The sequence below is a fragment of the Homarus americanus genome, unplaced genomic scaffold, assembly GCF_018991925.1.
Source record: "Homarus americanus isolate GMGI-L3 unplaced genomic scaffold, GMGI_Hamer_2.0 scaffold32583, whole genome shotgun sequence".
In the NCBI taxonomy this organism is placed as follows: Eukaryota; Metazoa; Arthropoda; class Malacostraca; order Decapoda; family Nephropidae; genus Homarus; species Homarus americanus.
In genome coordinates, this window is record NW_024713129.1 from 21,539,947 (window position 1) to 21,553,227 (window position 13,281).

Genomic DNA, 13,281 nt, shown 5'->3' on the forward strand with positions numbered 1-13,281 from the left:
CCTCATACATCCCAGCACCACACATCTCAAGAACTACACTAATTACAATACAGTATTCATCGCGTCTTACAAAAAGTGAATGAATTTACAGTACCTTGTGTTGACCATTTGGGTAACTTTCTTTTATTTTCCTCGAGGAAGTGTTTCATGAATCGTAAGTGTGGTGCTAAGGGTCGTTTGGGGGGTTCTGGAAGTCCAAGCTGTTCAGCAATAGTCTGCTTGCCAGCCGACAACACTACACTGCAGAGAAAGTACAAAATTAAATCATGAAACAATAGAGGTAGGTACCAGACATGGGGCTGAAACTGGCATAGGCTTGGCCTCAGTTTTGAAACTTTCTAAAGATTTATAGCAAGACTGTTTACATGTATTTGCATATACAATATATATATATATATATACGGTATACAGTAGAGTCAACCCTCACATTACGCGGTCCCGCATTCCGCGTTTCACCGTTAACGCGGTGCCCTGCCGGAACCTAACATGCTCACATTCCGCGGTGCGTGTACCCCATTACGCGGAGAGCGGCTGGCAAGCCGCGCCATTTTTGGATCCAAACCTCCCGCCATCCGCCATGTTGTGTAAGAGGCGCGAAAATGGTGCGCACAAGGTCGCCCAGTCATCAAAACATTACCAGTTCTTCACCCGCCACCCACTACAGCCGGCCCAAGTCAGTGATAGTGATAATTATAGTGAGGATATGGACTTATATGAACTTTGGGGGGTTTGACAAAGAGGCCCTGCAAGCCTCTGTGGTGGATAGTGATACAATTGATACAAGTGATACAGGTGAGGGCCAATAATCTGCCCTCTGCCTCGGAACCAACCGCCCATCCCCGTGTGCCCAGCCATCTTTTCTACTAATGTAAGTGATAAAAAACGTAATATTATTGATATTTCTCTTAATTATTAATTGTGTGTGCATGCCATCATAAAGTTAAGATAATATTTTTACTACAACATAGTTGTGTGTCGTAAAAAATTGGAGTTTGGGGGTCGGCCTGGACTCTATTTCAATTAATCCCATATGTTATGTTATTCACTTTACGCGTTCCTCACTTTCCGCAGTACCCTCCGGGTTACATTAACCGCGTAAAGTGAGGGTTAACTGTATATATATACAGTACTATATATATATATACCCTGTATATATATATATTTTTTTTCAAGAAATTGTCCCAAATCATACTTCATGAGCATGAGAGTAAAAAGACCCAACAATACTTCACTAACCACACCTTGTATCAAGAAACATGAGCAGAAGGCAGCAGCAACTTTAATTATAGGAAAAATTAAAGAAGCAAAACAGAATACGTAGTATGAAAAGTGTTATTCTTCCACCCAATTTGCTTTAGTCTTGAGATAAGAAATAAGCTATCTTCTATCTTTATCCTTAAATATTACTGAAATTAGTTATCGTCTATAAAAAATTCAGTTAATATTGACGCGTTATTTGATTTGGTGATTATTTTCTTACTATATTTTCATCAGTGAGTACTGATATGATAATTATTTCTTGTGCAAATGCTTTGTTTCGTAGATAATTAGCTGCCCATGGCACGCACAGCTTTGTCTTTTCGGCGGTAATGTGGCAGTGACGTTTCATTTCCATATGCAAACAGCCAATCATATTGACGGATTTCAAAACACTGCCGTGCTCCTTGCCACTTTCCCGCGCGCCATGACCGCCAATTTCATTTTCATCGTGGCATGTGAAGGGTGTCTTATATGGGTGTAATTTGAGATTTCAGGGGGAAAGATGATCCTGCCCTCACCTTTCAAAGACCACTGTATCCTTCCTTCCAAAAGAGACTGTCCAGACTGCAGGAATCCCTGTGATTTATGACCAGAGAGAAATTTGCTCCAGTGCAACAAGAAACTAATTAAAAAGAAAAACGAGTGACTGGAGTGTTGTAGCCACAGTTCTAGTGTTTACAAAGAAACTTGGCTTGAAAATGCCAATGTTAAACCTAGTGTTGTACTCTTATTTATACAGTACATGTTTTCATTAGAAAGTACCGTATTTTACGGCATATAAGATGCACTTTTTTGTGACGTTGAGGTCTCCCCAGTTGCTAAACTCTACCTAACCCAACTCAAGAATTAAAAATAAGTTATTGCTTACTTAAACATATGATATAATTTTCAATTAATTAAAAGCTGGATTTATAACTACTATACTGTACTGTCATGATGATGATAACTTGAAACTATTAACGTCTGTACGGCAGACACCCAACTCTTCGGAGGTAGCTCGGCAGTAACCATTTCTGGACTCTTACAAGCATTACAATCTATAAATGCCATACCTGCAACATTATTTTAAAATCTACAAACACCTAATACAAATGAAGATATACATATAGCTTTCTTTTCACATTTGCATCTGTTAACATCGCTGGCAGGATTGTAGCCAGGTGAGACTGGTCACTGTAACCACCAAGCTACTGGTGTTAGCATGTTTTTCATCTCGTATTTTTGGGTAGATATACGTAACTTTCTTCATTTATTTTTACTCTGTAACATGCACACACCATCCTACATACAAGGTGGTCCAATTAAAGTGAACCAGTTTTAGGTTGGCAACACTGGGTAGGGGTTTGAGTGCGAGGAGGAAGCGGGGAGGCAGATGGTTGCTGGGGCCTTGGATTCAGTGCACATGGGATCGTTGGCTGGTACAGCAGCATGTGTTTGCCATGGAACAGGTTCTTCCCAGGACGCATCATTTCTTGGTTTGGTGACATTCCGTGGCCTCTGCAGTCACCAGATTTCTTCTTATGGGGGTATCTGAAAGAGACGGTGTACTCTCATCGATTCCACAATATTGATAACCTGAATGCCAGAGTTTGCCAGGAGATTGATGCCATTTCTCCAGATGTGCTTTGTAGAGTCATGCACAACTTTCGCCAATGACTGCAGCAGTGTATTGCGAAGAGGGGTGCACATTTGGATGACATAACTTTCAAACATTAATAACTATTGTTTCCAAAGGTTTCCAGAAACTTGAGAACTGCTTAAATTCAGATTTTGTCCATTTCATGAATTTTTATTTAATTTTCAACATGGTTCACTTTAATTGGACCACACTGTACCATTGTGAAAAAAGTAAAAGAAATAATTGTCCTAAGGGCAAACACTTAAAGGGAATACAGTATACATTTCTTTGCACACGAGTTAGCTGGCTGGCTCAGTGGGGGTGCAGGAGGCGGCGGGACGTGAGGGGGGGAGGGGGGAGCGTTCCTAGGGAATCGGCTGAGGTGGCGTCTGCATTGCTATGGTGAACCAGGTAGTACAGTAGAACTTTGATTTAACGCGAGATACGTTCCAAGAGAGGTCGCTTTAAATCGAATTCACACTAAATTGAAGTGTTGTTTCAATGGAATAATTTAGTTTGGTACTTGAGAGAAACACAAAATACTGTACTAAAAAGACCTTTATTACTAATAAACATGAGAAAAATATATGGCATAATGATATATATGCAACAAGCATTCCCTGCAGTTGAGTTGACAGCTGGACGGTACTGTTACTGCACCAGTTCCACACTGCAGTGCTTCCAGCACCTTGTTTTTCTGCTCCAATGTAATTGCTTACCTTAATTTCTTGGTCTTTGGGGTAGTTAATGATGTAGTAGCTGGCCTGTTGGACGATGGTTGATGCACGTCGTAAAAGGAGATAGTGTCACACAGTATTTCCATTCACTAGAGCATCAGCGTGAGAACTGAGGATGCGGCAGGGTGTGGGAGAGTGGCGGACAGCCTTGTGCGGGCCCAGAGAGGCGTCTGGAGGGAAACATTAGGCGCAGAACTTAAAATAGTGTGTATTTCCATAGGACGCGCCAGATTTGACTCACGTAAAAGAGGAAAGACTCACTTTAAATCAATACGTTGTCCTTAATTGTGGGTGTTGCTTTAAATCAATAATTTTAAATTGATTTGCGTTAAATTGACGTTCTACTGTACAGTATATGCAAATGGCAACCGTGTTAAACTTTCATTTGGCTTTTACTTACGGGTTTGGCAATACAGTATATTTTTTTGTACCTTATTTATTGGTGTTATTTTTATTCATTCCTCACATTTACTGGTACTGTATATATTATTTTAAGAAAACTATGGCTACAAGAGGAAAATCCACACAAAAGTTTTTTCCTAAATACTCCCTGCTAAAATTGGGGGTGCGTCTTATACTGTATGCCATAAAATATAGTACGTTTCACAGCAATATCGTGATATAGAACTGGATTTGTGTGCTAAGTCGGTTGTGGATTGAAAACAGTTCTGCAGTGCACTGGAAGGAAAACCAGGAACCTATTGGTGAGCCAAATAAAGTGGTAGGGATTGATGAAAGTAAATTTGGCAAGAAGTTCCAACGTGGGCGCTTAGTGAAGGGTGTCTGGGTATTTGGTGGGATCCAGCGTGGATCAGGCAGCATGTTTGATGTACCGGTGGAAAAAAGAGACGCCAACACCCTAGTTCCTCGGTGTCAGAAATTTATCCAGTCAGGCACCACTGTCTATAGTTATTGCTGGAAGGCCTACTCCAACTTGGGGTCCTTGGGTTCAACCACGAGACCATTAACCACGGCAAAAACTTTGTTGACCCTATTACTAGCGTGCACACGAACACTGTAGAATGGCTGTGGAAGGATATAAAGTCCTGGGTTTGGAGGGCTGGCAACAGGGATTACCACTACGAACAATACTTCGCTCGCTATCTGTTCTGCCACATTCACCAAGACTATGGTACAATCATTCATTACTTCCTCAACGCCATGACCACCCCGTCTCAGTAACAGTAAGTTCGCCCATAGCAGGTGTTAAGCTATGCTAGATATTATGTTGATATTATGTTAAGGTTAAGTTAGGCTGGGTTAGGTTAAAATTAAAAACAAACAAATACTTTTTAGCACATTTGCACAACTATGACAATGTCCGCTATAAAACACAGTGAAATTACAGCATTAATAAAATAATTTTCTGTGAAAAATCTTCGGTGGGTCTGTCGTCAATAATTACCGAAAATTCTTCTTGAGTTGCTGGCTAATGTCAGTCCGCGTTCCCATATAGTACTGTACATGTATATGCTGTGTTGTCATATATCAGTTAATAAACATATGCCCCTACACTATAGGCTTAACAATAAACTACCACATTTCCACAGAAATAATCTGTAGTGTAAAATAAGACAAACAACTGCCTGCAACTTACTATTTCTGGCTAACAGTTTCAGTTTGACCCACCTGTCATGCTGTAACTGGTTAATGGTTGGTATTTATGACAGTTCTGTGTTATAATATGTTTATCTATTACAAAGGATACCAGTAACAGCATTGTGTATAAGCATGGGAACATTACCTCCAGAAAAACTTTTAGCATCCCAAAAAAATGCAACACAGAGTGACGAAGATGATTCCTGAACTGTATCATCTCAAATACCCAAGTAGACTGAGGACCTTAGGACTAACAATTCTTCAGACAAGACAAAATAGGGGAGACCTCAAACACATTCAAAATCTTAAAAGGAATGGAAAGTGTGAACCCGGGCCATCTTTTCGTAATGTCACGTGCCACAAACGCAAGGGGACACAACCTCAAGCTCACGAAGACGTCCTACAGGACAAATATAAGGAAATACTTCCTCATACAGAGGGTGGTAGACCTATGGAACAATCTAGCAGCTCAAGCTGTGGAATGAGAACAGTACTGGGCTTGGTTAATATTATAATATTCTGTAGTGATCATTCACGGAAATTTAAATTGATTCTTATACCTTGTACGTACAGGGAGATGGAATAACAAAACTATGAATGCTTTACTCTATAGTATTTTCACTTTTTATTTCACTAAGAAAGTATAAGTTTCTAACTCGGCCAATCAGTGAAAATGACGATGTGTCATGTGATACTAGTGAGTGTGCGCTTAGTTCTTACTCAACCAATCAGCACGGGTCTCGATGTCACATGAATTTGAATTGGTCTGTGAAGGTTGCTTGTTGGAAGACTGGTGTATTATTCAATGAGTATTTGAGAAAGAAGTTGCAGCTGGTGACATCTATAAGTCTCATGGTGTTCTGCTTGGTTCAGTAAAGTGTCCAAGGTGTAATTCAGACTGTCAGTATCATCAAGATTCCCATGCTTGGTATTGTAGTAAATTAAGATACATTTGGATCAGGTAAAGTTAAGTTAGGTAAGGTTTATACACTGTGGTTAAGTTAAGTTACACATATATAATGATATTTGAGTCATTTTTGCACGTTTTTACCCCCACAATGCTAATAATAAGGGGGTGGGGGTTATACCTCCAAAAGTACTCATTTCTGCTGGAAATGAAGATCACTTTCATGTGAAACAGTGAAAAATATTGTAAATAAAAATTTGTTTAAGTAATTTCTGTGAATGGTCACTGCGGAACATTTATCCTGGACTTCAAAATAGACGGTAATTATTGACGACTGACCCGCCGGCGATTTAACAAAGTAAACAATTATAAAAATGTTGCAATTTCAGTGTCCATTAGAGAACAGTGTTGTAGTTTGTGCATTTTTTTTTACCCAACCCAACCTAACCTAACCTTAACAAAATACAATACTGTTGTATAGAGGAAACTGTCGTAGTTTGTACATCTTTTTTTAACCCAACCTAACCTTAACAAAAAAATTGCCACATTACCGCTGAGAAGACAAAGTAGTGAGCACCTTAGGTGCTTAAATATCTACCAAACGAAGCATTTGCACAAGAAATTATTATATCAGAACTCACGGTAAATTTTTACAAGTTGCCCATAATGATTTTGGACATGAAACTTGCTTTATCCGATGGCTTTTGATGTATTTTGAATGATTCTGACCTTTATTTTCTATTGCAAATGACTCTATTTTAAGTCTGACAATCTTGGGGGCCCGTGGGAAACCGGGTTTTTTGGGTGGGTGGAGAGCAAAAACAAGTGATATGCTCTATAAATGACCAAAGTTGGCTCAGCTTTTCCATTTAAAAAAAAAATAAATAAATAAAATAAATCCGAGCCAAGTTTTGGTGAATGATTATACTCAAATTCGAATGAATCACACCAAAACCCAACAGAAAAACCAAGGTTTCATCTAAAAATCAGTTTCTGTGCTAGCCTAACCTAACCGCCATTGTTCAGAATATATATTACCAGGTACCTAACCAAGGGAGGCAAACTTCCCAGCTGATGAGGGGGGCCTCCATTCCCATGACCCCAACAGAGCTCATATCGAAGCAACCAACCTAACCTAATCAAATTAACCTAACCTGACCAAACTAACCTTACCTTATTAAGTGTGAGCAGGTAGTGGGTCTCCTAGGCCGTCTTTCTCGCCACTAAAACAACTCCACCAATGAATGTCCAAAGAACAGCCTGCAGGCGATTTTCATAGAAAACGATTATAAAAACACTGCAATTTCACTGTGTTTTATACCTGACCTAGCTCAGACGCTACCTGACCTAGTTCAGACGCTACCTGACCTAGCTCAGACGCTACCTGACCTAGTTCAGACGCTACCTGACCTAGCTCAGATGCTACCTGACCTAGCTCAGAAGCTACCTGACCTAGTTCAGACGCTACCAGACCTAGCTTGGAGAAGGACGTGCCCCTAAGTGCTCTTGTCAGTGACCATAGGAAATGTCCGCCGTGGATCGTTGTGTTGTGGGGAAAGAGGGCCGGTGTGTGAGGAAAGACGACCCCATGGCCACTCTGTTAAGTCAGCTGGAGCAGTTGAGGAGAGAGATAGACGTTTTAAAGGGGGAGAACGAAGCCCTCAGGACTGAACTCCTTTAGGTAGGTGTACTGCCTAGCAGGACACCTGCGAAGGAGGAGCAGGCGTGGAGAGTGGGTGTTTCCATGGGGACTAGGGTCAGACTTAGGAAAGCTGACCAGGGTGTGGAGTGCAGTAACCCCTACCAAGTGTTGGAAGAAGTTGGCGAGGAAGAGAAGAGGCAGGACGGTGTGGTGCCAGGACAGAAAAGGGCAGTTGTTCAAACCCTGCCCAGTGGTAAGGTCGTGGTTAGTTGGGGACAGCCAGGTGATGTTCTCAGATAGGACTTTTGTGCAAGAGATAGGAAATGTAGGACTAGGGTGTGTTTTCCTGGGGCTGGGATAGGGCATGTAGCTGAGAGGTTAGATAGGGTTTTGTCAGGGTAGGGTACCAAGCCAGTAGTGTGTCTTAGTGTGCGAGGAAATGACATAGGAAAGGTTAGGAGTGAGGAACTTTTCAAGAGGTATAGGGAGGTGCTAGGGAAGGTTAGAGATAGGGGAGGGATCCCAATAGTATGTGGTGTCTTGCCTAGAAGAGGAGTTGGTGGTGAATGGCTGTCCAGGGCAATTGCTATAAATTGCCGACTGGAAAAACATTGTGCAAGCAATGGTTGGGCGTTCATTGATAACTGGCAAGCATTCTATGGCAACGACTACCTGTACAGTAGTGACGGAGTACACTTGTCCCGTGCAGGGGTAAAGACGTTGTCTGCATACCTGGAGTGTGAAATTGTCACTCCAAAGAGGGGAGGATTTGCCAGTAGAGAGAGGTCGGGGTAAGTGGCAGTAAAAACACAAGCATGTCCTGGGGAGTAAAATTGGTTACTCAGGACGAGGGGTAAAACAGGACCAAGGAAGGGTAGGTTTAAATGTATACTATACAAACAGTAGGAGCATTAGAAATAAAATAGACCTGCTAAGAGCGGTTGTATGTACCGAGAATGTAGACGTCATAGCAATCACCGAAACTTGGATGAATCTGGCGAGCAAGAACTTTTTATCAGAGTACCACAAAGAAGGGTACAACCTTTTTCACAAGAACAGGGAAGGTAGGAAGGGGGGAGGGGTCGCACTCTTTGTCAAGGATACATTAAAATGTTGTATTAATAATTCAATAAAGGGTGAAATAGGAACTGAGTCTGTATAGAAATTGCGGAAGGAAGAGAAAAACTAATTATGGGAGTGATTTACAGGCCCCCCCCCCCAAGTCTTGGGAAAGAAGCAGCTCAGCCCATATGGCAGGAAATGAGTAGGGCAGCAAAATACAACAACATGTGTATTATGAGGGATTTCAACTTCAGAAATATTGACTGGGACAACATTGTAGGAGACTATGAATCTAAAGACTTTCTAGATGCAGTACAGGACAATTTTTTAAAACAACTAATACAGAACCTACTAGATGTAACAATACATTAGAACTAGTATTAACAAATAAAGAAAATATTATCAGAGATATCACAGTAGGGGAAGAACAAGGGAACAGTGATCACAGAGAAATCAGGTTCACCCTAAATTGGGAAACGAAAAACAATGACAATATGGTCAGAGTCCCAGAATTTCGATCGGCGGATTATGAGGGGTTAAGAAGGTACCTAGGTGAGGTCGCCTAGGAACAGTCATGTCAGTCCCAGGTAGGAATGGGTGAGGTCACAGGCGACACAACAACTGATCATGACTATAATATATTCATTAGTATACTCCGTAAAGCACAAGAACAAAATATACCATACAGAAAAATTAGGTTCAAATAAGAATGAGCCAAGATGGATGACTAAAAAACTTAAATATGACACAGGAATAAAGAAAGGAATTTATAAGAAATTAAAGGGAGGGGAGGAACAGCTCAGAAATAGGTATAATGAACTATCTAGGAATGCTAAGAAAAATTTAAGGAAGGCAAAGAGGGACTACGAAATCAGGATAGCAAGAGAATCCAAGGCGAATCCCAAGGGATTTTTCCAGGTATATAGGACAAAGGTCAAGGACAAAGTGAGACCTTTAAAGTCAGAGAGAGGGGAAATGATCGAGGATAGTGAGAAAATAAGCAAATCATTAAACAGCTACTTCTTATCAGTTTTCACAGAAGAAATTCATGAGGAAATTCCAGAGATGGAGCTGATATTTAGGGGAAATGAAGAATAGAAATTAAAGAATATCACAATTAGAAAAGAGGATGTTCTTAAGAAGATGAATAAATTAAAGAAGACAAAATCCCCAGGGCCGGATTAAATTTTCCCTCGAGTTTTGAAAGAGTGTAAGGAACAGATTAGCGGATCCCTCGTAAATTTATTTACATAAAGAATATCACAATTAGAAAAGAGGATGTTCTTAAGAAGATGAATAAATTAAAGAAGACAAAATCCCCAGGGCCGGATTAAATTTTCCCTCAAGTTTTGAAAGAGTTTAAGGAACAGATTAGCTGACCCTTCGTAAATTTATTTACAAAATCATAAGACACGGGAGTTGTGCCAGACTTGTGGAAACAGGCAAATGTAGTACCCATATTCAAAAAGGGAGACAGAGCATCAGCATCAAATTACCGGCCGATTAGTTTGACGTCAGTAGTGGGGAAATTACTTGAATCAATTATAGTAAATAGCATCCGGTCGCATTTAGAGAAAAACAAATTAATCTACAACTCTCAACATGGGTTTACAAAGGGAAAATCTTGTCTAACAAATCTGCTGACGTTTTTTAGGAAAGTCTTCGAGGTAGTAAATAATGAAGAAAATTACGATATTATTTACTTAGACTTTAACAAAGCGTTTGACAGAATACTGCATCAGAGGCTTCTGAGAAAACTTGAGGCTCATGGTATCGAGGGGAAGTTTTAAATTGGATAAAATCATGGCTCACCGATAGAACACAGAGGGTCAGCGTAGATGGTGTTAAATCTGAGTGGGGATGTGTAACCAGTGTGGTTCCCCAGGGGTCAGTACTGGGCCCACTCTTGTTCATAATCTACATAAACGATCTAGATACTGGCATCAGCAGTGACATAAGCAAGTTTGCGGATGACACCAAAATAGGGCGGCAGATTAATTCAGGGCAGAATGCAAATGCACTACAGGAGGATCTAAATAAACTGCAGGATTGGTCAGAAAAATGGCAAATGAAATTCAACACCAGCAAGTGCAGCGTACTTAATATTGGAAGAACAAATACTGTCAATGTATACAGCCTTAAGAACTTCAACCTAGAGAAATTGACTTGTGAAAGAGACTTAGGGGTACTTGTAAGCCTGGACCTTCGGCCTAGAAAACAGTGCGTTAATGTTCGAAACAAGGCAAACAGAGTATTAGGTTTTATATCTAGAAGTGTAAGTGCAGAGGTCTTATTGCAACTATATCTTGCACTAGTCAGGCCGCACCTCGATTATGCTGTTCAGTTCTGGTGCCCTTCTTATAGAATGGATATCAATTCACTGGAGTCGGTGCAGCGAAGAATGACGAAAATTATTCCGGGACTTAGAAACCTTCCATATCAAAATAGGGTTAAAGAAACTAAACTTGCATTCCCTAGAAAGACAAAGAGTGTGGGGAGATATGATATAAGTATTTGAGTGGGTAAAAGGAATCAATAAAGGAGATATAGATAAAGTTCTCATAATATCCAAGCAGGATAGGACTCGTAGCAACGGATTTAAGTTGGATAAGTTTAGGTTTAGGAGGGAAATAGGAAGAAACTGGTTAACAAATTGGGTGGTGGACGAGTGGAACAAGCTTAGCAACTTTGTAGCGGTCCGACTAATTACCCAAATGTAGCCGCAATGAAGCCAAATAATGGTCCTACATGAATAAATCGGACTGCCAACCACTTCTCGACTAGTATTTGGTGTCACAAAGTCACAAAAAATTGGAAAACTTAATTTAAACTGAGTTAATAGATCGCGTGCTTGTACCGAGGGAGCGCGTAATTACCCAAATGAACCCAAATGTAGTCGCAATGAAGTCAAATGATGGTCCTACAAGCGTAAATCGGGCTGTGAATCACTTCTCGATTATTATTTGGCGTCATAAAGTCACAAAAAATTGGTAAACTTAATTTAATCTGAGGTGTGTTAGGTTAGGTACATGCACTCGATCTATTAACTCAGATTAAATTAAGTCTTCCAATTTTTTTTTACTTTGTGACACCAACTACTAGTCGAGAAGTGATTGGCAGTCCGATTTATTCATGTAGGACCATTATTTGACTTCATTGCGGCTACGTTTGGGTAATTAGTCGGACCCACTTTGTATAAGTGCTGGAACGCTGGAGTTTTAAAAAGAGGCTGGATAGATTCATGGATGAGAGTGGTAGTAACTCTCGACAGGAGCTGCCATGCACAGGCCAACCGGCCTATTGCAGACTCCTTATTTTCTTATATGTTCCAATTTGGGTGGACATTAGGTAAATAAGGTAAATTTGGCGACCTGAGACTGGGGAAACGTGCACCCAGGAACCATACAGCTACCAGAGCTATGAGGTAAATACTGTATCTACGTTGTTAGATAACTACTGTGTACGTCAGCTAACTTATATACACACCATGGGATGTCGACATGCCTCAGTAACACCCCTCTGGTGCTAGAACACTGGGCAGACAACAGTCGAGCTAACGCTGCCATGTTTGTTATGTTATGGCGGCGAAGGTCTTTAATGTCTTCCACGGAAAGTTTTCTCGTTTGGGCCAAATAATCATTAATACACAAAATTTCCCTCACACACCCCTAATAATACGAAGTAAGTCTCAATTATATAATAATTAAACTATTTGAGAAACACCTTAAAATGCTTTATATTCTGGGAAACGCATACAAATTTTTACTAGATAATAACCAAGGTGTGGTATATATTTAGTTCATTAATACACAAACTAAAAAAAAAATCTTGGAAATATTACAATAAGATGATTTTATTATTATTAAAATTTGGCTTTAATTTTACTCGTTTTATTTTAATTACACATGATGACATTGTAGTGGATTTCTCCCCTACAAACGCTGTTTGTCGCTGAGTAGCCGACCCCGCGAGTTCCCCAGTGTATGCCTCGTGGTCTAGGTCAACAAGCACCGCCCACGGAGCGGGGGTCAACTATCTTCCCACGCCTACCTCCGCTATAAAAGACCTGACCTCGTGGTGACCTGTCTCTCTTTCTACCTATACCAACCAGCCAGCAACACCTCCTCCTCCTCCACCTCCCTGGCGGCTCTCGCTCCCGCCGGCGAGCATGGCGACCCACAAGCTGTCCTCCTCTGAGCATCCTCACCAACCAGCTCTCTCTACATCACGCTTGTAACCACGCTGCCACTTCCCAGCACCAAGCTGCATTGTACATCCAATACAACATGTATATAGAGAGCACATTGTGAGTTTCCTTTCTCCATCCCATCCTGAGTCCGAACCAAACATCCCATACCCCACAACATGCCCTAGCTGTTTAAACACTACTATACTGTAATATCACCGGTCAACAATGTTTTTGGTTTTACGACTGTGGGGTATGGGTGGTTTGGTT

The 13,281-nt window shown here is 40.8% G+C and overlaps 1 protein-coding gene across 5 annotated transcripts in view; it reads right to left on the minus strand.

Annotated features, from left to right (window-relative positions):
* The window catches only part of LOC121869316 (transcription factor A, mitochondrial-like), a 35,954-nt gene extending 23,527 nt beyond the window's left edge, over nucleotides 1–12,427 (minus strand). For 2 of the 5 annotated variants that reach the window (XR_006089531.1, XM_042370578.1), the window contains exons 1-2: nucleotides 3,598–3,859; nucleotides 95–240 (exon numbers count right to left, since the gene is read on the minus strand). Coding sequence is in view for 4 of the 5 variants with exons in the window: in XM_042370578.1 (XP_042226512.1) it covers nucleotides 95–240; nucleotides 3,598–3,701 (250 nt within the window). In the remaining variant the exon portion in view is untranslated. Of the gene's footprint in view, nucleotides 1–94; nucleotides 241–3,597; nucleotides 3,860–7,294; nucleotides 7,382–12,311 lie in introns of those variants that run through there. The other 3 variants (XM_042370612.1, XM_042370592.1, XM_042370603.1) reach the window with 3 other exon arrangements.
* Nucleotides 12,428–13,281: the final 854 nt, after the last annotated feature.